The sequence below is a fragment of the Hordeum vulgare genome, chromosome 2H (genome assembly GCF_904849725.1).
Source record: "Hordeum vulgare subsp. vulgare chromosome 2H, MorexV3_pseudomolecules_assembly, whole genome shotgun sequence".
Classification (NCBI taxonomy): domain Eukaryota; kingdom Viridiplantae; phylum Streptophyta; class Magnoliopsida; order Poales; family Poaceae; genus Hordeum; species Hordeum vulgare.
In genome coordinates, this window is record NC_058519.1 from 558,361,779 (window position 1) to 558,387,898 (window position 26,120).

At 45.4% G+C, this 26,120-nt stretch overlaps 1 protein-coding gene and 1 long non-coding RNA gene across 3 annotated transcripts; both read left to right on the plus strand.

The window, feature by feature from the left end:
• Positions 1-17,325: 17,325 nt before the first annotated feature.
• Positions 17,326-19,639, plus strand: LOC123430529. Of its 2 annotated transcripts, XR_006622954.1 has the most exons (4): positions 17,330-17,478; positions 18,860-18,916; positions 19,066-19,169; positions 19,246-19,639. It is a non-coding gene; the product is annotated as an uncharacterized LOC123430529 (long non-coding RNA). The 2 variants fall into 2 exon arrangements; XR_006622953.1 differs by having other exon boundaries at positions 17,326-17,478; positions 18,860-19,169.
• A 1,717-nt stretch (positions 19,640-21,356) lies between these two features.
• On the plus strand, positions 21,357-22,813 carry LOC123430530. The gene is made up of 2 exons (XM_045114395.1): positions 21,357-21,511; positions 21,694-22,813. The coding sequence occupies exons 1-2, from the start codon at positions 21,413-21,415 to the stop codon at positions 22,321-22,323; spliced, it is 729 nt and encodes a 242-aa protein (XP_044970330.1). The 5' UTR covers positions 21,357-21,412; the 3' UTR covers positions 22,324-22,813.
• The last annotated feature ends 3,307 nt before the right edge of the window (positions 22,814-26,120 follow it).

Consider the following 26,120-nt stretch of genomic DNA (forward strand, 5'->3'; position numbering starts at 1 on the left):
CGTGCCGTAGCTCCGTTCTATGTCTCGCGTGTTACCCGACTAGGATGCCACGTAGAACCGTCGCTTCACCCCTTGCCATGTTAACAACAATTAAATATTGCCGTGTAAATAATCGGGAGTGAATTAAATAATTAAACGTGGAGTTTCGTCGATATGCAACCCGTTGCATATCGAGCTTCACTTAATGTGTAGTGTTTGCGTGAGGTGAATTGCCATGCCATGCCTGCATCATTGAACTGATCATGAATCATATTAGGGTATGCCTGATGTCTTGGTTTTGCTGTGGTGAATATTTGTGTTGATGTTTGTTTCCGGTTTGCTCCGTTTCGATAGAGTTCCGCAAGCGTGTCGGAATGTGAGGACCCGTTCGACTACGCTGGTTCGCCTGCTTCACGGAGATGTTCTTCTTCCAAGCGGGATCTCAGGCAAGATGACCATTTCCCCAGATACCATTACTATCATTGCCATGCTAGTTTTATCGCTTCTATCATTTATGTCTCGTTGCCTACCACATGTTAAATATCAACCTCTCAACAATGCCATGAAACCTTCAATTGTTCTCAACCTAGCAAACCATTGATTGGCTATGTTACCGCATGCTTAACCATGTTGTTAGCGTTGCTAGTTGCAGGTGGAGTTGCTTCCATGTGATAACATGGGTCCCTTGTCATATCACCATATTAAATGCTATTTAATTTAATGCACCTATATACTTGGTAAAAGGTGGAAGGCTCGGGTTTTCTAGCCTGGTGTTTTGTTCCACCTTTGCCCCCTTAGTTTTCGGCTACCGGTGTTATGTTCCATAAATGAGCGCTCCTAACACGATCATGGTTGTTATGGGGACCCCCTTGATAATTCGTTTTAGATTAAAGTTGGTCTGGCAAGGCCCAACATTGGTTCTACATTTGCCCAACATAATAACTCTGTTAACATTGAAATGTTGGGGAACGTCGCATGGGAAACAAAAATTTTCCTACGCGCACGAAGACCTATCATGGTGATGTCCATCTACAAGAGGGGATGAGTGATTTACGTACCCTTGTAGACCGTACAGCAGAAACGTTAGAGAACGCGGTTGATGTAGTGGAACGTCCTCATGTCCCTCGATCCGCCCCGCGAACAATCCCGCGATCAGTCCCACGATCTAGTACCGAACGGACGACACCTCTGCGTTCAGCACACGTACAGCTCGACGATGATCTCGGCCTTCTTGATCCAGCAAGAGAGACGGAGAGGTAGAAGAGTTCTTTGACAGAGTGACGACGCACCGGAGGTTGGTGATGACCTTGTCTCAGCAGGGCTCCGCCCGAGCTCCGCAGAAACGCGATCTAGAGGAAAAACCGTGGAGGTATGTGGTCGGGCTGCCGTGGGAAAGTCGTCTCAAATCAGCCCTAAAACCTCCTTATATATAGGTCGGAGGGAGGGGACCTTGCCTTGGCGCTCAAGGAGCCCCAAGGGGGTTGGCCGAGTCCAAGGGGGGAGGACTCCCCCCCCAAACCGAGTTGGACTTGGTTTGGTCGGAGGGAGTCCCCCTTCCTTCCCACCTCTTTTTTTTTTCTTTTCCTCTTGATTTTCTTTGCTTGGCGCATAGAGCCCTTTTGGGCTGTCCCACCAGCCTACTCAGGGCTGGTGTGCCACCCTCAAGGCCTATGGGCTTCCCCAGGGTGGGTTGCCCCCCCCGTTGAACTCCCGGAACCCATTCGTCATTCCCGATACATTCCCGGTAACTCCCAAAATCTTTCGGTAATCAAATGAGGTCATCCTATATATCAATCTTCATTTCCGGACCATTCCGCAAACCCTCATGACGTCCGTGATCTCATCCAGGACTCCGAACAACATTCGGTAACCAACCATATAACTCCAATACGCATAAAACAACGTCGAACCTTAAGTGTGCAGACCCTGCGGGTTCGAGAACTATGTAGACATGACCCGAGAGACTCCTCGGTCAATATCCAACAGCGGAACCTGGATGCCCATATTGGATCCTACATATTCTACGAAGATCTTATCGTTTGAACCTCAGTGCCAAGGATTCATATAATCCCGTATGTCATTCCCTTTGTCCTTCGGTATGTTACTTGCCCGAGATTCGATCGTCAGTATCCGTATACCTATTTCAATCTCGTTTACCGGCAAGTCTCTTTACTCGTTCCATAATACAAGATCCCGCAACTTACACTAAGTTACATTGCTTGCAAGGCTTGTGTGTGATTTTGTATTACCGAGTGGGCCCCGAGATACCTCTCCGTCACACGGAGTGACAAATCCCAGTCTTGATCCATACTAACTCAACTAACACCTTCCGAGATACCTATAGAGCATCTTTATAGTCACCCAGTTACGTTGCGACGTTTGATACACACAAAGCATTCCTCCGATGTCAGTGAGTTATATGATCTCATGGTCATAGGAATAAATACTTGACACGCAGAAAACAGTAGCAACAAAATGACACGATCAACATGCTACGTCTATTAGTTTGGGTCTAGTCCATCACGTGATTCTCCTAATGACGTGATCCAGTTATCAAGCAACAACACCTTGTTCATAATCAGAAGACACTGACTATCTTTGATCAACTGGCTAGCCAACTAGAGGCTTGCTAGGGAAGGTGTTTTGTCTATGTATCCACACATGTAAATGAGTCTTCATTCAATACAATTATAGCATGGATAATAAACGATTATCTTGATACAGGAATTATAATAATAACTATATTTATTATTGCCTCTAGGGCATAATTCCAACAGTCTCCCACTTGCACTAGAGTCAATAATCTAGCCCTCACATCACCATGTGAATTACATTGTAATAAATCTAACACCCATACAGTTCTGGTGTTGATCATGCTTTGGCCGTGGAAGAGGTTTAGTCAGCGGGTCCGCTACATTCAGATCCGTGTGCACTTTGCATATATCCACGTCCTCTCCCTCGACGTAGTCGCGGATGAGGTTGAAGCGTCGTTTGATGTGTCTGGTCTTCTTGTGAAACCGTGGTTCCTTTGCTAAGGCAATGGCACCAGTGTTGTCAGAGAACAAGGTTATTGGATTCAGTGCGCTTGGCACCACTCCAAGATCCGTCATGAACTGCTTCATCCAGACCCTCCTTAGCCGCCTCCGAGGCAGCCATGTACTCTGCTTCACATGTAGAATCTGCTACGACGCTTTGCTTGGAACTGCACCAGCTTACTGCACCCCCATTAAGAATAAATACGTATCCGGTTTGCGACTTAGAGTCGTCCGGATCTGTGTCAAAGCTTGCATCGACGTAACCTTTTACGACGAGCTCTTTGTCACCTCCAAAGACGAGAAACATCTCCTTAGTCCTTTTCAGGTACTTCAGGATATTCTTGACCGTTGTCCAGTGATCCACTCCTGGATTACTCTGGAACCTACCTGCCATACTTATGGCCAGGCTAACATCCGGTCTAGTGCACAACATCGCATACATGATAGAACCTATGGCTGAAGCATAGGGGACGGAGCGCATATGCTCTCTATCTTCATCAGTTGCTGGGCACTGAGTCTTACTCAATCTCGTACCTTGTAGAACTGGCAAGAACCCTTTCTTGGACTATTCCATTTTGAACCTCTTCAAAACTTTATCAAGGTATGTGCTTTGTGAAAGTCCTATCACGCGTTTTGATCTATCCCTATAGATCTTAATGCCTAGAATGTAAGCAGCTTCTCCTAGGTCCTTCATAGAGAAACTTTTATTCAAGTAATCCTTTATGCTCTCTAAAAACTCTACGTTGTTTCCAATCAGTAATATGTCATCCACATATAATATTAGAAATGCCACAGAGCTCCCACTCACTTTCTTGTAAATACAAGATTCTCCAACCACTTGTATAAACCCAAATGCTTTGATCACCTCATCAAAGCGTGTGTTCCAACTCCGAGATGCTTGCACCAGTCCATAAATGGATCGCTGGAGCTTGCACACCTTGTTAGCATTCTTAGGATCGACAAAACCTTCGGGCTGTATCATATACAATTCTTCCTTAAGGAAACCGTTAAGGAACGCCGTTTTGACATCCATCTGCCAGATTTCATAATCGAAAAATGCAGCTATTGCTAACATGATTCTGACGGACTTAAGCATTGCTACGGGTGAGAAGGTCTCATCATAGTCAACTCCTTGAACTTGTGAAAGACCCTTTGCCACAAGTCGAGCTTTATAAACGGTCACATTACCGTCAGCGTCCGTCTTCCTCTTAAAGATCCATTTGTTCTGAATGGCCTTGCGGCCCTCAGGCAGTACCTCCAAAGTCCACACTTTGTTCTCATACATGGATCCTATCTCAGACTTCATGGCTTCCAGCCATTTGTTGGAATCTGGGCCCACCATTGCTTCTTCATAATTCGCAGGTTCATTGTTGTCTAACAACATGATTGATAAGACGGGATTACCGTACCACTCTGGAGCAGCACGTGGTCTCGTCGACCTGCGTGGTTCGACAGAAACTTGAACTGGAGTTTCATGATCATCATCATTAACTTCCTCCTCAACCGGCGTCGCAATGACACAGGTTTCCCCTTGCCCTGCGCCATCATCCAGAGGGATGAGAGGTTCGACAACCTCGTCAAGTTCTATCTTCCTCCCACTCAATTCTTCTTGAGAGAAACTCCTTCTCGAGAAAAGCTCCGTTTTTAGCAACAAACACTTTGCCCTCGGATTTGAGATAGAAGGTGTACCCAACTGTCTCTTTTGGGTAACCTATGAAGATGCACTTTTCCGCTTTGGGTTCCAGCTTTTCAGGCTGAAGCTTTTTGACATAAGCATCACATCCCCAAACTTTAAGAAACGACAACTTTGGCCTCTTGCCATACCACAGTTCATATGGTGTCGTCTCAACGGATTTTGATGGTGCCCTATTTAAAGTGAATGCAGCTGTTTCTAATGCATAGCCCCAAAATGATAACGACAAATCAGTAAGAGACATCATAGACCGCACCATCTCCAATAGAGTACGATTACGACGTTCGGACACACCATTACGCTGTGGTGTTCCAGGCGGTGTTAACTGTGAAACAATTCCACATTGTCTTAAGTGAGCACCAAACTCGAAACTCAGATATTCACCCCCACGATAAGACCGTAGGAACTTGATCTTCTTGTTACGATGATTTTCCACTTCACTCTGAAATTGCTTGAACTTTTCAAATGTTTCAGACTTGTGCTTCATCAAGTAGACATAACCATATCTATTTAAATCGTCAGTGAAGGTGAGAAAATAACGATATCCGCCGCGTGCCTCCACGCTCATCGGACCACACACATCGGTATGTATGATTTCCAACAAGTCACTTGCACGCTCCATTGTTCCTGAGAACGGAGTTTTAGTCATCTTGCCCATGAGGCATGGTTCGCACGTGTCAAGTGAATCAAAGTCAAGTGACTCCAAAAGTCCATCAGCATGGAGTTTCTTCATGCGCTTTACACCAATATGACCTAAGAGGCAGTGCCACAAAAATATGGCGCTATCATTGTTAACTCTAACTCTTTTGGTCTCAATGTTATGTATATGCGTATCATTATCAAGATTCAATATGAACAATCCTCTCACATTCGGTGCATGTCCATAAAAGATGTTACTCATAGAAATAGAACAACCATTATTCTCTGACTTAAAAGAGTAACCGTCTCGCAATAAACAAGATCCAGATATAATGTTCATGCTCAACGCAGGCACTAAATAACAATGATTTAAGTTTATCACTAATCCTGACGGTAACTGAAGTGACACTGTGCCGACGACGATTGCATCAACCTTGGAACCATTTCCTACGCGCATCGTCACTTCATGTTTCGCCAGCCTTCACCTATTCCGCAGTTCCTGTTTCGAGTTGCAAATATGAGCAACAGAACCGATATCGAATACCCAGGCACTACTACGAGAGCCGGTTAAGTACACATCAATAACATGTATATCAAATATACCTGATTTTTCTTTGCCCGCCTTCTTATCTGCCAGATACTTGGGGCAATTGCGCTTCCAGTGACCCATACCCTTGCAATAGTAACACTCCGTTTCCGGCTTAGGTCCAGCTTTGGGTTTCTTCGTCGGATTGGCAACAGGCTTGCCGCTCTTCTTCGAATTGCCCTTCTTGCCTTTGCCGTTTCTCTTGAAACTAGTGGTCTTATTCACCATCAACACTTGATGCTCTTTACGGAGTTCAGACTCTGCGACTTTCAGCATCGCAAACAACTCGCCGGGAGACTTGTTCATCCCTTGCATGTTGTAGTTCAACACAAAGCCTTTATAGTTTGGCGGTAGTGATTGAAGGATTCTGTCAGTGATAGCTTCTTGCGGGAGTTCAATCCCCAGCTCAGCTAGATGGTTTGAGTACCCAGACATTTTGAGCACATGTTCACTGACAGACGAGTTTTCCTCCATCTTGCAAGCATAGAATTTATCGGAGGTCTCATACCTCTCGATCCGGGCGTTCTTCTGAAAGATAAACTCCAACTCCTGGAACATCTCAAATGCTCCATGACGCTCAAAGCGACGTTGAAGTCCCGGTTCTAAGCCATACAAGACTGCACATTGAACTATTGAGTAGTCCTCCTTACGTGCTAACCAAGCGTTCTTAACATCCTGATCAGCCGTAGCGGGTGGTTCATCTCCTAACGCAGCATTAAGGACATAATCCTTCTTCCCAGCTTGTAAGATTAGCTTAAGATTATGAGCCCAGTCTACAAAGTTGCTTCCATCATCTTTCAACTTAGCTTTCTCTAGGAACGTATTAAAATTCAGGATGACTGTCGCATGAGCCATGATCTACAACACAAATATATTCAAAGTGGACTTAGACTATGTTCAAGATAATTAGAGTTTAACTTAATCAAATTATTCGCTAAACTCCCACTCAAAAAGTACATCTCTCTAGTCATTTGAGTGGTTCATGATCCACTTACACTAGCTCAAGTCCGATCATCACGTGAGTTGAGTATAGTTTCAGTGGTAAGCATCCCTATGCTAATCATATCATCTATATGATTCATGATCGACCTTTCGGTCTCATGTGTTCCGAGGCCATGTCTGCACATGCTAGGCTCGTCAAGCTTAACCCGAGTGTTCCGCGTGCGCAACTGTTTTGCACCCGTTGTATGTGAACGTTGAGTCTATCACACCCGATCATCACGTGGTGTCTCGAAACGACGAACTGTAGCAACGGTGCACAGTCGGGGAGAACACAATTTCGTCTTGAAATTTTAGTGAGAGATCACCTCATAATGCTACCGTCGTTCTAAGCAAAATAAGGTGCATAAAAGGATTAACATCACATGCAATTCATAAGTGACATGATATGGCCATCATCATGTGCTTCTTGATCTCCATCACCAAAGCACCGGCACGATCTTCTTGTCACCGGCGCCATGCCATGATCTCCATCAACGTGTTGCCATCGGGGTTGTTGTGCTACTCATGCTATTACTACTAAAGCTACATCCTAGCAAAATAGTAAACGCATCTGCAAGCACACACGTTAGTATAAAGACAACCCTATGGCTCCTGCCGGTTGCCGTACCATCGACGTGCAAGTCGATATTTCTATTACAACATGGTCATCTCATACATCCAATATATCACATCACATCATTGGCCATATCACATCACAAGCATACCCTGCAAAAACAAGTTAGACGTCCTCTAATTTTGTTGTTGCATGTTTTACGTGGTGACCATGGGTATCTAGTAGGATCGCATCTTACTTATGCAAACACCACAACGGAGATATATGAGTTGCTATTTAACCTCATCCAAGGACCTCCTCGGTCAAATCCGATTCAACTAAAGTTGGAGAAACCGACACTTGCCAGTCATCTTTGAGCAACGGAGTTACTCGTAACGATGAAACCAGTCTCTCGTAAGCGTACGAGTAATGTCGGTCCAAGCCGCTTCAATCCAACAATACCGCGGAATCAAGAAAAGACTAAGGAGGGCAGCAAAACGCACATCACCGCCCACAAAAACTTTTGTGTTCTACTCGAGAAGACATCTACGCATGAACCTAGCTCATGATGCCACCGTTGGGGAACGTCGCATGGGAAACAAAAATTTTCCTACGCGGACGAAGACCTATCATGGTGATGTCCATCTACAAGAGGGGATGAGTGATCTATGTACCCTTGTAGACCGTACAGCAGAAGCGTTAGAGAACGCGGTTGATGTAGTGGAACGTCCTCACGTCCCTCGATCCGCCACGCGAACAATCCCGCGATCAGTCCCATGATCTAGTACCGAACGGACGACACCTCCGCGTTCTGCACACGTACAGCTCGACGATGATCTTGGCCTTCTTGATCCAGCAAGAGAGACGGAGAGGTAGAAGAGTTCTCCGGCAGCGTGACGACGCTCCGGAGGTTGGTGATGACCTTGTCTCAGCAGGGCTCCGCCCGAGCTCCGCAGAAACGCGATCTAGAGGAAAAACCGTGGAGGTATGTGGTCGGGCTGCCGTGGAAATGTCGTCTCAAATCAGCCCTAAAACCTCCGTATATATAGGTGGGAGGGAGGGGACCTTGCCTTGGGGCTCAAGGAGCCCCAAGGGGGTCGGCCGAGTCCAAGGGGGGAGGACTCCCCCCCCCCAAACCGAGTTGGACTTGGTTTGGTGGGAGGGAGTCCCCCTTCCTTCCCACCTCCTCCTTTTTTTTTCTTTTCCTCTTGATTTTCTTTGCTTGGCGCATAGAGCCCTTTTGGGCTGTCCCACCAGCCTACTAAGGGCTGGTGTGCCACCCTCAAGGCCTATGGGCTTCCCCAGGGTGGGTTGCCCCCCCGGTGAACTCCCGGAACCCATTCGTCATTCCCGGTACATTCCCGGTAACTCCGAAAATCTTCCGGTAATCAAATGAGGTCATCCTATATATCAATCTTCGTTTCCGGACCATTCCGGAAACCCTCGTTACGTCCGTGATCTCATCCGGGACTCCGAACAACATTCGGTAACCAACCATATAACTCCAATACGCATAAAACAACGTCGAACCTTAAGTGTGCAGACCCTGCGGGTTCGAGAACTATGTAGACATGACCCGAGAGACTCCTCGGTCAATATCCAACAGCGGAACCTGGATGCCCATATTGGATCCTACATATTCTACGAAGATCTTATCGTTTGAACCTCAGTGCCAAGGATTCATATAATCCCGTATGTCATTCCCTTTGTCCTTCGGTATGTTACTTGCCCGAGATTCGATCGTCAGTATCCGTATACCTATTTCAATCTCGTTTACCGGCAAGTCTCTTTACTCGTTCCGTAATACAAGATCCCGCAACTTACACTAAGTTACATTGCTTGCAAGGCTTGTGTGTGATGTTGTATTACCGAGTGGGCCCCGAGATACCTCTCCGTCACACGGAGTGACAAATCCCAGTCTTGATCCATACTAACTCAACTAACACCTTCCGAGATACCTGTAGAGCATCTTTATAGTCACCCAGTTACGTTGCGACGTTTGATACACACAAAGCATTCCTCCGGTGTCAGTGAGTTATATGATCTCATGGTCATAGGAATAAATACTTGACACGCAGAAAACAGTAGCAACAAAATGACACGATCAACATGCTACGTCTATTAGTTTGGGTCTAGTCCATCACGTGATTCTCCTAATGACGTGATCCAGTTATCAAGCAACAACACCTTGTTCATAATCAGAAGACACTGACTATCTTTGATCAACTGGCTAGCCAACTAGAGGCTTGCTAGGGACGGTGTTTTGTCTATGTATCCACACATGTAAATGAGTCTTCATTCAATACAATTATAGCATGGATAATAAACGATTATCTTGATACAGGAATTATAATAATAACTATATTTATTATTGCCTCTAGGGCATAATTCCAACATGAAATGCATAGGGCGTCATGAACCCGAGGAGTAATTTTACATAAACAGGGGGCCCAGTGCTGATGGTGTTGGTCCCAAACGGTCTGCCTGCGGGGACACCACGGGGAAACTCGAGGTTTGGCACTCGTAGCTAGTTCCATCCGTCGTGTCTCGAGAACGAGATATGCGGCTCCTATCGGGTACGTCGACACGCCGGGCGGCCTTGCTAGATTAGTTTTACCTTTGATGAGATATCTTGTGCATCGGGATTCCAGTGATGCTTTGGGTAATCTCAGAGTTGAGGTTTTCTACTAAGGAATCCGACGAGATCGCGCGTGTCGTGATTGAGGATTTCTATGCGGCTTGTGGTCATTTGTGATGGACTAGTTGGAGCACCCTGCAGGGTTAAATCTTTTCGGAAAGCCGTGCCCGCGGTTATGTGGCAATGTGGAAACTTTGTTTAACACTGGTTCTAGATAACTTGAAGTTAATTTAATTAAAATATGCCAACTGTGTGCCTAACCATGACTGTCTCTTTCGTGAGTTCTTTCTCCGATCGAGGACACGGTGGGGTTATGTCTGACGTAGGTAGGTGTTCAGGATCATTCATTTGATCAACCGTAGTTCACGTCCGCTATGCGTAGATCTTCCCCCTCTTATTTCTTGTACTCGTAAGTTTAGCCACCAAATATATGCTTAGCCACTGCTGCAACCTCACCACTTAACCTTTCCTCACCCATTAAGTTTTGCTAGTCTTGATACCTTTGGAAATGAGATTGCTGAGTCCCCTCTGGCTCACAGATTACTACAACACTAGTTGCAGGTACAGGTAAAGGTTACTCGACGCGGGCACGTTGATTGTTCATTTGGAGTTGCTTCTTCTTCTTCTTCATCATCGATCTAGGATGGGTTCCATGTCGGCAGTCTGGAATAGCAAGGATGGACGTCGTTCTTCTTTTCTCGTTTGTTTTCGTCCGTAGTCGGACCCTGCTCTTCTTCATGATGGTTATGTATTGTACTGCTGTGACTCTGATGTAGCTTGTGGCGAGTGTAAGCCAATTATATATATATATATATATATATATATATATCTTCTTTTCAGTACATGTACTTGTAACGATATCCATTCTTGCAACACGACGAGATGCGCTTCTATCCCTGACGAGGCCTTCGTGCCAAATTGAGGATAGGGTCGCATCTTGGGCGTGACAATGGCCCCGAGGGTCTACTCCACACCATATTTTCAGCCTTACACTTTTTACTTCATTGCACTTTCCGCCTTCAGATCTCACTTTGCAAACAATCTTGAAGGGATTGACAACCCCTTTGAAGCGTTGGGTGCAAGCTTGTTTGTGTTTGCGCAAGTACTCTGGACTTGACGAGACCCTCCTTCTGGATCGATACCTTGGTTCTCAAACTGAGGGAAATACCTACTGCTCCTGTGCTGCATCACCCTTTCCTCTTCAAGGGAAAAACCAACACAAGCCCAATCTCCGTCAACGTGTCAATTTCTGGCGCTGTTGTTTGAGAAGTAGCACTAAGCTCCAGCTTGTAAAACTAAAATTGATAACACCGATTTAAGTAACCTAAAAGACAATGACGAGAGATGAATTAACCTAAAACAAATAGAAGAACTACCCTCAAATAAACCCTAAATCAGAACTAGATTCAGAGGCTAAATCAAACCCTAAATCACAACTATCCTAAATCATAACTACCCTACCGTAAGATAAACCATAGAGTGGGGATAAGAAATATGTCGTACGTTAGGGGCTTGTCGTCGGCGACAATAGGGAGGGCTGCAGTGTCCATCACTGCCGCTTTCACAGACGCCTTGTGCACACGACGGTAGGGAGGACTGCAACGGCTGGCGCCATCACCTCCGCAGACGCCTTGTGCACACGATAGGGATATGATATCTCATCCCCATCACATTATCCTTCTGCGCCATGATCGTCAACGGCGTGGACGCTCCCGCGAACGGATCCAAAGCCGCCCGTACTAGACTCTACCATTGCCACTGCCGCCACCTCCGCACAAGGCCTGTGCACGCCACACGAGGAGGGCGATCATTCTCCTTTGAGTTTTCGCCCACAACCGCGCCCGAATCTGGAACCACCATCGCTAGCAGCATCAGTATCGTCGTCGCCACCAGTCGCCATGGCTTGCGCGATAAAGAGGAAAAGAGGGGGATGTGCGAGGGAAACTGAAATTGATCAAACGAAGACGATGGTAATGACCGTCAGGCCGTGGTCGTCCGTCCAAGCCATGTGGCTCCAACTGGTGGGTCAAGGTTGTCAGTCTTTCACTTAGTCGTGGCTTGAAGCTCGTTTAGTGCATTTTGTTATTCACTTGACTCTGAAATGATGGTCTTTTGTGATTTTTAACAAAACGAAAAAGCTAATGTCCAGTCGACCGGAAGTTAGCGAAAGATCTGCATGACCTGGCGATCGTTCGATTCTCCTGTGTGATCCCCTGATTTGTTTTAGGACCAAATTTTATTTCATTCAGCTGAAAACCGTAGTATGTCCGGTTCGGTTTTTTTCTTTTTTTTCCACATAAAATATGGTGCGCACAACAGGATTCGATCCTTGTATCCCTCATGAGGTAACTCAACTAGTCAATCAACTCACCTATGTTCCTTTTTCTTGACAAAATGAAACCAAATAGTCTATTTAACTTGTCTCCTCTTCTACGTTTGCACAAAAGTTAATGCAGTGTCCAATATTTTCCGCACTTAAGTAGACTATTTTACCAACTCATATAGAGTTGATGACACTGTGGTAATATTGGTGATCAGGGGTATACACCCCGACCACTTTTGTGTGAATATCAGGGTAATTCGCATACCACAGGCCTGATAACTTATATAATCTAGTCTTGGTAACTTTGACGTGGGGTTGGGGTGGGGTTGGGGGTTGGTGAAATATCCCTTGGTAACTTTGGTGTGAATCAAGATGTAAGTGGACAAATCGCTGGACTATATGGGACTTGCTCGTACCGGCCACTGAGTGCTTATACGAGTATGTCAAAGACCACTTAATATTTATGTGGCTAATGCGGCGCCCACATACAACCACTTAATATGCCGAGTGAGTAACGGGCGCGACACACATAAAAATTGCCGCTCCTGAGCCACCCCCTACCTCAAGCCCGTCGCGCGCCCCTCCGGCGTCGGCGTCCACCTTCTGCCGTCGCTTGCCACTCTCCCGCCGCCCGCCCGCCCTCGTGGCATCGGCGTCCCCCTCCTTCCCTCCCCCTTTCGCTCCGCTCGGTGTTTGCCATGGCTTCTACCTCATGCTCGCTGTCGGCGTCCCCCCCCCCGCCGTGCGGACCGCCCGGTGCTCTCGGGCCCGGGGTTCTCGTCGTCCTCGGCTTCCTCTGACGCCCTCGAGTAGGCGAAGGTTTCGTTGGGTCTGCGGCAGGTTGAGGGCGAGCGCCAGCGCGAGGCGCCTTGGGTCCAGCCTCCGCCTTCCAAAAGGTCGAAGTGGCGGAGTCGCCTTGCTCAAGATCCGCTAGCCCAGATGCGGTGGCGCTCGCATTCCCCCGAGTTGCCTCGTCGCGAGGTGTCGCCGAAGATGATGGGGTTGTGCTTCTGCTGCTTCCAAGAAGGCAACTTCAGGAGTGACTACACCAACAAGGATGTCTAAATCAGATGTGGGGCGTCGGGGCACGACTCCCACAACTGCACGCGGCCCCGCAATCCCTCACCGTCGGAGGTGCTGCGCCGCATGGTCACTGACCGGGTGGCGCGCCGGGGCGCCGGTGGCGCGGCCGGTCTGCGGGGTGGTCCTCGAAACGTCGGTGCGACCGCCGTCGTCCCTAGCAGAGCGGCCCCGCCGCCGCACATGGGTTGGTCTTCCCCACCTCCCCCGCCCCAGCTTTCGTCCCACGCCGCGGCCGCGCTTGGATCCTGTGGTCGGGGATGCAACCACTACGGGAGCCGCCATGATGCAGCCACTACGGGCACCGCCGTGATTTGGGCAAGATGTGAGACGCAGCCGCGAGCATGGAGCAGGGGCGCCGCTGTAATTTGGTCAAGTTAGAATCTGATCATCGACACTTAACTGTGCTCCGTGGCCTTGTACAGAGTCGATTTAGCCTGGTAGACTGACTTTGGTCCACTGGTTTATGCAGGCTTTAGTGGATTACCCATGTATTACATTTAATTTAAATGGAAGTCCAGATATGCCATTTAACCTTTTTAAGTGGATGACGTATGTGGGACAAGTGGTCACCACCGCCATTTACATCGTGAGGTGTGAATAGCATGGTAACTTACACATTGATGACCTGATAACTTATGCAGCCCGGTTCTGGTAACTTTGACGAAGAGAGGTGATGAAATACACGCCCGATAACTTTTATGTGAATATCACGGTAACTCACACATCACTGACAACTCATGTACCTCAAGGTCTTGATAATTTTGACGACCGGGTGGAGGGAGGCATGTTGATGAAATGCCATCGGTTAATTTTTATGTGAATAACTTGATAACTCACACATCGCAGACCTGATAATTTTTCGAAGAAAAAGATGTTGGAACAAATCTTGATGCTAGAAGTTTCCATACTTGTAGTTTTATAGCCTAAAAATCATGCTAAAACTGAAAATTAAACTCAAGAATTCAATATTGAGATCTTAACACACTAGCCAACTCACCCACTACTTGGCTCCTGACAAGTTTAAATAAAATATCACTTTTTTGACCATGTGAGGTGACAAGGTTGTTGAAATATACCCCTGATAATTTCTGCGTAAATAAGATAATAACTTATGTATAACTGACCTGATAACTTACATATAGACACACTGATAACTTTTCTTCGGGGACGGAAAGTTTTAGAAATATCCCTTAATAACCTAATGCAAATAGCATGGTAATTTACGCACCGACTTCCAATAACTTACATACAACACATTGATAACTTTTTTACCCATGAAAAAATGTTACTGAAACATTCCCCGATAACTTCTATGTAAATAACATGGTCATCTATGCAGCAAGGACCTCATAACTTACGTTTAAGCACCATATTAACTTTGACTTCAAGGGGAAAAACATTGAAACATAACTCCTTCAATAATTTTCATGTAAATTTATGATAATTTTATGCATCACAGACCTAATATCTTATGTTTAATCACCATGGTATCTTTCATCCAAGAAAAAAAAGTTTTTTAAATATTTCATCGGTAATTTCTGTGTTAAATTACCATGCTGCCTCATGCTTTAACCTTTTCGTACTGTAATTACCGCAATCCCTCACCGTCGGAGGTGCTGCGCCGCATCGTCATTGACCGGGTGGCCCGCTGGGGCGCCGGTGGCGCGGCTGGTCTGCGGGGTGGTCCTCGAAACGCCGGTGCGACCCCGTCGTTCCTAGCAGAGCGGCCCCGCCGCCACACATGGGTTGGTCTTCCCCACCTCCCCCCGCACCAGCTTTCGTCCCACGCCGCGGCCGTGCTTGGATCCCGTGGTCGGGGATGCAGCCACTACGGGCACCGCCGTGATGCAGCCACTACGGGCGCCGCCGTGATTTGGGCAAGATGTGATCCGCGGCTGCGAGCATGGAGCAGGGGCGCCGCCGTGATTTGGTCAAGTTAGAATCTGATCATCGACACTTAACTGTGCTCCGTGGCCTTATACGGAGTCGATTCAGCCTGGTAGACTGGCTTTGGTCCACTAGTTTATGCGGGCTTTAGTGGATTACCCATGTATTCCATTTAATTTAAATGGAAGTCCAGATATGCCATTTAACCTTTTTTTTATGTGGATGGCGTATGTGGGACAAGTGGTCACCACCGCCATTTACATCGTGAGGTGTGAATAGCATGGTAACTTACACATTGGTGACCTGATAACTTATGCAGCCCGGTCCTGGTAACTTTGACGAAGAGAGGTGATGAAATACACGTCCGATAACTTTTATGTGAATATCACGGTAACTCACACATCACTGACAACTCATGTACCTCGAGGTCTTGATAAATTTGGCGACTGGGTGGAGGGAGGCACGTTGATGAAATGCCCTCGGTTAATTTTTGTGTGAATAGCTTGATAACTCACACATCGCAGACATGATAATTTTTAGAAGAAAAAGATATTGGAACAAATCTTGATGCTAGAAGTTTCCATACTTGTAGTTTTATAGCCTAAAAATCATGCTAAAACTGAAAACTGAACTCAAGAATTCAATATTGAGATCTTGACACACTAGCCAACTCACCCACTACTTGGCTCCTGACAAGTTTAAATAAAATATCATTTTTTTGACCATATGAGGTGAAAAGTTGTTGAAATATATCCCTGATAACTTCTGCATAAATAAGATAATAACTTACATAAAACTGACCTGATAACTTACATATAGACACACTGATAACTTTTGTTCTTGGACGAAAAGTTTTAGAAATATCCCTTAATAATCTAATGCAAATAGCATGGTAATTTATGCACCAGACATCCAATAACTTACATACAACACATTGATAACTTTTTTACCCATGAAAAAAGTTACTGAAACATGCCCCGATAACTTCTATGTAAATAACATGGTCATTTATGCACCAAGGACCTCATAACTTACGTTCAACCACCATGTTAACTTTAACTTCAAGGAAAAAAACATTGAAACATAACTCCTTCGATTACTTTCATGTAAATTTATGATAATTTTATGCATCACAGACCTAATATCTTATGTTTAATCACCATGGTATCCTTCATCCAAGGAATTTTCTTTTTAAATATTTCATCGGTAATTTTTGTGTTAAATTACCATACTGCCTCATGCTTTAAGCTTTTTGTACTGTAATTGACAGCCTTATCATGTTACTCGTACTATATTTATCACGTTGGTCATGCCAAAGTTACCAAGTCAATCTTTAATTTTTTCTGACATGACAGAAATAAGAAAGATTTAAATAACATTGCTTATCTACAATAGACAACAACAAAAGATGGTTTAGTTGCTTATTATGCTCAATAACTATTGCATAGACCTGAATTCGAATCCTTTCTCAAGCACGCTGATTTGTCGTTAACTACCAGTCGATTGGAAGTAACACTGTTCTTAACAAAAACTATAATTTTGAAGTACCCTAATTAGAATGTAGTGACTTTGTGAAGTTTATTCGGCTCAACCCGTATATAGCCGACTTGTTGGGTCGTGGTCGAGCTCGGATGAAAAGGTGATCTGACTTCCTTTTCGATGGCCGTTTTGATGGTGTCAAAGAAGAGAGACAGACGATGGTATTTTGCATAAGATATTTTTTTTCCAGTCTTGTAAAATCGGTGTTTACGTATTTTGTAACTTGATTTTTTTAAGACACGTATTATCATGAAAAAAATGAATATAGCCGACTTGTTGAGCCATGGACTCAAAATATTGAGCCCACGCTAGAGACAATTCCCCGTATATTGCGGCACACAAAGTCTCGTCTCCATAGCCAGCCGGCGACGCGCGCATTCGGGCCTGCCTCGCCGCCGCTCCGCGCCGCGCAGCCTCTGCGTCCCTGGCCGTCGGAACTCGTCACCGGCCGCCCCCGCCTTCCTCAGCAGCCGAGACGACCCGCGACCGGCCCCGATACGGACCCTCACCCTCGCCGCGTCGAGCGCCGCCTGCTCTGCCAGGTACTTGCTCTCCCGTTCTCTCCGTTCTGTCTGGGGAAATGTTGCGATAGAGCGTTCGGTTCGACTCGACGGCGCCGTGGCCCGCGGCGGAAGATCGGCGAGGTTGTGGTGGTGGAGAGAGTGGATACGGAGCGGCGCGGAAGCGGCTGTGCTGGGCGAGAGGACGCGGTGGTCGTCGGTGGGGAAGATGAGCGGGGTTAGGAAGAAGAAGTAGGGGCCAGGAGGTGCGGGGGTGTCAATCCCTAGGGCATTCGTTTTCTTGCGAAGCAGAAGGAGGCGATGGTGGGCGAGAGGACGCGGTGCGCGTCGATGGGGAAGAGGATCGGGGGAGGAAGAAGAAGCAGGAGCAAGGGCGTGCGGGGTGCGGTGGTGGAACCCTGTGTAGATTACTAGTAAGATGCTTGTGCTTACGGAACAAGATCAAAGTAGAGCCAAACTAGTTTATCTCGTTCGGTTATTCGAAAAATCCAGCCATGATCTTCTAAAATTTCACATGAAACAACTGTTTTGTTTCTTCGCAAGAGCCAAAATTAGTATTAATGGACGTTTCTACTAATGCTACTTTACATAGCGTTGTTTTACTTTGCAAGGGAAGCCAAAACACTAACTATATGTTTTCTTGTTGCTTATAAGAGGACTCATTTTATCTTTGTCCTATCTTTAGCAGGTCCTATGTTTTGTTTTGAAGCAAAAGCCAATTGCCCCTCAATTTCATTTAGGTTGGGCCGTTAAGTCCATTCAAGAGTTAGCCTATGTTCTGTTTGTGTTGAATCAAATTTATTCCCAGGTGAAATTTGTTCTATATAATTGAAAATTTCTCTGGCAGCTTGGAGAAAAGGTAAAATTAGGTTGTAAAAACGGCCATATCTTTGCAAGTATATGCTATTTGAGCTCTCCTTACCCAAGGATTGGATCTGGAAATGCAGTAGTACGGTTGGATCATTCAGATTTTCAATACAACGTCATCTGTCTTACTATTTATTAATATGCCTTGCACAGTACTTCCCATTTTTTAATCAACTGGCATGTATAGTCACAATATTATCAGCATCTTTATTTTCTGCACAAGGATAAAAAATATTTGATTGACAGGCCATCGAGATAAGGTGGTCTTTTCTCTACCACACATTCCTCTATTATCCTCTCATCTCATTCTCTTTTAGCTTATCGATATACCCAAATGCTTCTTCTCTACTCTTTTTTTTCCTTCTTGCTATTGCATTTTTTTTTCATAGTATACTCTTTTAGCTTATCAATGTATTATTGTTTTTTTGAGGAATAATGTATTATTGTTTTAAGAATTCTTTTCTACGTCCTCAGCAGAGTCAAATTCTTAAAACAATAATATATTGACCTTTAGCTTATCGATACTCTTTTGTAGTTTGGTGCCAGCGTCCCTGCGATTCAAGGAATATAATATGCTGTCCTGAGGTTTGAGGTCTGTACCTTTTAGCTCAATATACAAGACTAATTGTATTTCGTCTGTTGTTGTCAGGATTTGATCTGTTACTCATGGTTTGCTCTTCATTATCAGTGTTGTTGGTCACAAAACTTTGATTCTTGACGTTTGCTTGCGCTCTATCCCAGCTCTATTCCCCCCTCCTGCTCTACTATTGCCGCGCAAGGAATCCTTGCATCTCATATTGTTTGGACAGCACTACTCGATCATCATCTAGAACCTTAGGTTTGGGGTATGCAAATTCTGATCATTATCTTTTATTCTTATATTATATCATTTTATTAACTTTTGTGCTTTTTACTGTGAAGGCTGGAATACTATCGAACATTTTAAGCTCTGTTATTTGAATCAAGATCCGTATGCAATGAGAATGGAACTCTTGTTGTCGCATTTTTTGATATATCGAAAGTGCCATCAAGAATATTTGTTGTCAAAGCGTTTCATGACTTGTTCAAGGGCTGTGAGAATGGAACTCAGGAATTAGAGCTTTAGAGCACCTATGGAAACCTTTATGGGCATTTCTTATTCTGCAACTTTCACGTTCTTTTTTCTTACTGCTCATAGACAAGTCCAGTCTCCAAAGGAGCTTGAAATGTAAATGTGAACAGAGTTATGCTTGTAATTCATTTCTTTGTTATATATCTCTTTATCATGTAATTGTATTTTGCTTATTATATGAATTAATAAAGGTTTTTTACAATATTTTTTCTGCTTTGTAAATATTTCTTCTTAGATTATTAGTGCAATTTGTAGGTTGGTTATAGTTATGTTTAAATAGGCATACTGGTAGAAATGGAATATTGTATTGTCAACGAGCTGAACTCCTGTGAGCTAAGGACCTAAGGTTACAGTTTGAGCTTGGAACTAGGTTCTATAATCTAATGAATTTACAGATATGTACACCTTAAATAATCTTGAGGTTGACTCAATACAGTACATACATACACATATTCCAGTTCAGAAAAATCTACATGTGATTTTCAGTTATCCATTATAAATATCTAAAAATATATTGGTAGCTGAAGTTGGTTTTCACTTAGCGCGTAGATAAATGTTTTATTTTAACCACGGAGAAGCACATACTTAGTCTTGTTTAAGCCTTTATTATGGGGCTTGATGTAATTCTGATACTCACATCTTTGTGGTATTATGGATTTTGTGTATTTTTCTCAGCACTGATTCTAATTGGGCCCGCGGAAGGTGTTTAATTACTACCTTTTTTTAGCATTGAGAAGCTGAGGAGATGTTTACGATCGTCGGTAATAAACATTTCTGTATACTCCTAAAATTTGATAATTATTACTGTTCCTTTTTTTGCGGGTTATTATTACTGTTCTTTATATCCCATCTTGATGGCCATTAACTTGCACTATACCTTTCTATTGCGTCCAGGCTTTATTTTGGTCTGCTGGCTTCTCGCATCCCCAGGGTATAATCCCATGATTTAATTATTGCACACCCAGATCGATTGTTTTGTGGTTATTTATTTGAGTTTTGTTCGATACGTTAACCGGCGGTTGGAGGGTGTTTGCACTTCGAAGGCATAATGAAGACGGGGTGCGCACACGTGTGAATGGCTGGCTGGCAAGTTGCTTTGCTATGTCTCTCTTGGCAGCCGTCTGCTGGATACTTCTTTACGCGCCTAGATGTAAGAACATGAAGTTGCCAGATCCAGAAAAATTCATTTGCCCGTGGCGTCACGCGGATACATATATGAAGATTGTGATAGCATCTGCTCTCGCTTCTAACGTGGTTTGGCTGATGTATCTCTGTTTCATCGACCTTAAGAAGGTACTTATGTACGACTGCATATGGCCTGCTAGTTGATTCTCATTGATCGCCAAGTGGTAATTAACTCACTAGCTATTCTCTGTTAGACCTTGTGTTTCTCTGGGATCAGCGCGGCTACAACATGCATGTTGGCCATAGCCGCCAACTTCCAGTTTGGTGTTCATGGTTGCTGGGGCAGGTTGCGACTGGTCGGTGGGATGGCTGTTGGGTTAGCATCTATCGCCAACTTGTGCAGGTACAAGTCAATGGTAAGTTAACCTGTACTGGTATTTCCAAATTTCCATTCTAAAATATATGTGCACTTTGATTCAATAGAAGTAGTGACTCCACTCCTGTCTAATTCTGATAGTATTTACTAGCATGCACACAGCGCCGAGTTTTCATTATGGACTACTTACAATGTTATACACCATAGCAATAAATTAGCTAATCATCATCACAAAAAATAAATTAGCTAATTAAACTGGTTACGCAATATTGTAGCCTTATGCACATATTTATGCCCCAAGGTTGGACTCATGAAGCGCATGAAATCCTAGAGTGACAATTATTGGGAAACAGAAAATAAGTAAGTGAATTATGTAATGTATCTCTGGCTCTATTCAACTTTGACAGGGACGGGCCCCGCAAGAGTTGTCCTTCTTCACACTGTCCGTTGCCGTCGCTGCGGTTCTTCCTGAAGTAATGTGGATCTTGAATGTCATCTCTGTGGAGCGATTTACAGAAGAAGGCCAGAAATGTGGATTCTGGGGCGTCTTCTTGAACAAGAATTTCTTCTGGAAGGTAATCTTGTGAGCCCACTTGTGAGTACCACGTAATTAGTGTGTTTACTGCAGCAGGTCACTCCGCCGTAAATAGCGTAGTACTGTCGCTCACTCTGAAACTCTCTATTATCATTCATTGAGTTCAGTTGTGGCATATATTTGATCTACTGATGTAAAGCTTTTGCGGTCTGCTTGGTACAGCTATCCTGGACGATAAATAGCATTATTCGGTTGCCAGAGCTTATCGACCTCGTCAAGCAGATTGACGTTCAGAGGCTAGTACAGTGGCGTCACTGGATCGTTCAGAGGCTAGTACAGTGGCGGCACTGGATCGTTCAGAGGCTAGTACAGTGGCGGCACTGGATCGTTCAGAGGCTAGTACAGTGGCGTCACTGGATCGTTCAGAGGCTAGTACAGTGGCGGCACTGGATCGTTCAGAGGCTAGTACAGTGGCGGCACTGGATCGTTCAGAGGCTAGTACAGTGGCGTCACTGGATCGTTCAGAGGCTAGTACAGTGGCGGCACTGGATCGTTCAGAGGCTAGTACAGTGGCGGCACTGGATCGTTCAGAGGCTAGTACAGTGGCGGCACTGGATCGTTCAGAGGCTAGTACAGTGGCGTCACTGGATCGTTCAGAGGCTAGTACAGTGGCGTCACTGGATCGTTCAGAGGCTAGTACAGTGGCGGCACTGGATCGTTCAGAGGCTAGTACAGTGGCGTCACTGGATCGTTCAGAGGCTAGTACAGTGGCGTCACTGGATCATCACTCGAGTGAGAAGACTCTTGGTACCGGCACCAGCGCTTGCAGAAGGGCATGAGAGCTCCGTGTGAATAATCTATCGTTTGACCAGAGGAGAGTCGCACAACCTTTGCGCCGGCCTATGTTCAGCATATCACCTGGCCATACAACTAGCTGAGTAGTGCCCTTGAGATCGAGTTGCAACTTGCAACGATCGACCAGCCTTTGTGGAACAACAGCTTGTTATCCACATCAACCTGTAGACCCCTTGCGCGCGCGTCCTGCCGCGGTTCCTCGGGCTGTCGGTCTGCCTGCCTCCGTTGCTGCCTCGCCACCGCCTTCACCTCCAGCCCGGCCGGCGCACAAGCTTTGCACTCGCGATTTTCCTGTCGCGGTCTCCGCAGGAAGACGCAACTTTTGATCAAAGTACAGTGTTTTGCAGGATATACGTATGTACTCCTAGTTAGTAGTTATCCTAACCAAGGTTTTTGCGAGCCTGCCCTTCGCGGCCTGCAAGATAACGATGATAATACAATACCACAAAATACCTTCCGAGCTCCTACAAATACAAATTTAAAGATACAAGGGACTCTTGATATGATCTCGGATAGTAAGACCTAGCTAGGTGTTGGCAGGTTTTCATGCTATGAATCGGAGAACTCTCCATGTACGTTTCCTTGTTAATAACTTGTCGTGGTTACTTTGGTGCCTTTGCCTGCGTGGACGTACTTTGGTGCCTTTGCCTGCGTGGACTACCATATGTTATATAGACAGCCAAGGAGATAGAGAGACCACAGCCTGCAACAGAACGTACACCAATCATGGAGGAAAAACTCAAGGCCGACAAGCATCTTCCGCCGTCGTGCCGCCGCAACGAGCCCACGGTTTTCGAGTTCTTTTTGGCCCTTGTCATGGCGGCGCTACTCGTTGACGTTATTGCTTACACTTTGTACTGCCTTTTGACTACGGACTTCTCCGCTCGCCTGCAACCCGAGCTGTCCGTCGTTGTGGACGGAGTGTCCGGACTCGACTCCCGCGTCCCCCGGTCCTTCAACCTCAGCTTGAGCATCGACAACGTCGGCCTCCGTGAGGAGGAGTGCGTCGCCGGCGAAGCAGTCGTCCTGTACGGAGGCGTCCCGCTCGCCACCGGTGCCGTGCAGAACCTCTGCGTGCCGCCCAACAGGGCCGGGAAGGTGTCCATCTTCGCGGTGAGCGGAGGCGTCGGCCTGCCGACGGACTTGGCCGAGCTCATGGCCGACGAGAAGCGCGACGGAGGCGCGGTGCGGTTGGAGGTTCGCGTCATGTCGCTCAAGTACAGCCGGTTCCTGAGGTGCACCCCAAGCCTGCACGGCGGGGCAGGCCCGCAACCCCCTTGCAATCGCCTGACACTCGGAGACGAATCCGATGGTGTTAGAAAGGTTTTGGTATTTTAGGAGAGATTTTCTCTTATGCTCCATCCGTTACAAAATATAAGTCGTACGTGTTAGTTTTATAATTTTGCTAAAGCATATCTAGATGTATATATTGCACATCTAAGTCACATGTTAAAAATCTTACGTGAAGATTCATGTGGTTTTTTTTTTTTGCTTGATTTATTTACTTAGATGTGTAATAAGCAGGGCACACCTAGATGTGTCCTAGACAAAGCAAACTTGTACAGGTTTGAACATGCTTTTGAAAAAATATATTAACATATATAATACCAAATTGGTAACATTAGATTTCGACAGATATAATATATAATAATATCACGAAAATGTCAATTACATCCGGCCTCCTCTACCAATAAGATGTCCAAATGCATCAAGGATACATACATCCGAAAGTAAAAATAAAAAAAGAACAGAAGAAAAAAGACCCCGCCACGATGATGAATCATCAACAACACTCTAAACACCACGGAATACAACACCGAAAAACAAAAGAGGCCCTCCAAAGCAACACTTTCAATAAGAAAACAATGCATAAGCGTTGTCGTTTCTCAATTGAAGATCTTGGATTTTCGCCCTCGAGAAAATCTGAGCTCACCTAAAAACAATGCCTTTAACAATGTCATTGCCTCGTATATATAGTGGTTTCACCTTGGGAGTCAACACTCGGTAATTGGGGAGCACCACCAAAAATGCAGTCCTCCAGTGTTGCCGCCCCCGCTTGACGAGGCCGCAGTTGCAAGTCACCAACACAATGAACAGTGGATCATCATCATCTCCCCATCCATCAGTACTCCCTAGGGCATCCATCGATAATAGACAATCTCGACTCAACACGAGCATGCAAGATAATACCTTCAGAGCTTAATGATCTTCAACCACGACTGCCTTGAATCCCCATGTCCACACCTTGGAATCGGGGCCATGGAGGTGCTGATGCTGATGTTTCCAAGGTGGAATATGTTGATGACAATCACCAAACACACGGGCACACATCCTTCTATGGCGTCGGTGACGCATCTGCATCAGAGACACACGTCGTGGTGGATCAGTAGGATGGAGGCGGCATCTTTGGGTAGCATGAGCAAACTGGACCTTATGATGACGCCACTAGGTCCGGCAGGGTCGACACAGTCGCACTGGGCGTCGTGAAGGTTCAACGACGACATGGCCATGCTGTCATAGATGGGATCACCGATGCGATCTTGGGCCACGAGTTGGGGAAGGGGAAGCAACAAGCGCCGCTACCGTCCCACGGATGCACCGCACACCAGCAGCCCCCATCGTCGTCTTCCACCAACCAGCCGCAGGGCCACCACCCAAGAACCCCCGCCCTTGGCCTGCATCGCCTCACACATAGTAGGCCTTCCCCAAAAGAAAGAAACACCACCACCCTTTAGTAGCGGGCCTGCCGCCATGCGGCTCAGGCCGACGGTAGCGGCAGAGGAGAGATACGATGGGGAGTGTGCTCGCGACGGTGCTAGGGTTCGTCCCTGGCGTCGCCTGGGGATCGACGGGAGGGACGCTCCCTCCCATTTGAGTGTTGTGTGACATCTTGTAACATTAGATCCATCACATGAAAAGTATATTTTATTTTTGCATTATTTTATATTGTAAATATTAATATTTTATTTAGAATCCTGGTTAAACATACCTACATTTTATTTTCATGGAAATTATGCATCTTATATTCTGAAACGAGGGAGTATAAGCATAGAGTTGCAAAGTTACAACAACGTTGAAGTGCAAAGGTAATTTGAAATAATTAATTTAGGTACATTAATTTTTATGGCATAACTAAGAAAAATTCCTTTTTTTTGCGAGAATAACTAAGCCAATTCAATGGCCAAACCTTTTGAGAAGTTCGATAGTGTAGGAATAGTGTGCAGACCTCACACCACTAGTAACATAGACGTGCTACATGGCAGCATGTCACCTGACAGCACGCCACAGGTAACAAAAAGCACTAGTGTTGCGCTGTGTTTGGGTCACCCCGCTAATGTAATTTTCATTTACACACAAAAGGGGTATCGCGATAGTGTTTTCCAGCAAAAAGGCTAATTTTTACCGTCGTCACAGCAGTTTTAAGACCATTGGCTCAAAATGCTGCCAAGACAACAGAGATTAGCCAAAAAATGTTGTCGTGGCTGTTAGAGTTATATTCTAGTCTGCATATTTTTCTAATCATATAAGGGGTTTCATTCATATATTGGTCATTGATCCTCAGAGAATACAAGTTACGTATTCCTAACATGGTATAAGAGTCCAAGGTCTTGAGTTTAAGTCCTGACTTTCGCAGTTTATATAAAAAAATGATGTTGTCTTCTTTGTCCATGTATAGGCCTCTTGAGTCATAACTCCGAGTCTGTCCATGTGTTGATTTTTCGAGTCACACGTGAAAATGGGTATTGAAGTGTATATATGGATTGCCTATCCTTACATCAGTTCGGACTTCTGGT

Bases quoted from the DNA above. Each gene is read 5' to 3' on its own strand.
- LOC123430530 (XM_045114395.1), top strand. From the start codon at position 21,413: ATGTGGATCTTGAATGTCATCTCTGTGGAGCGATTTACAGAAGAAGGC. The intron at 21,512-21,693 runs GTAATCTTGTGA...TGCTTGGTACAG, and splicing joins ACAAGAATTTCTTCTGGAAG to CTATCCTGGACGATAAATAG.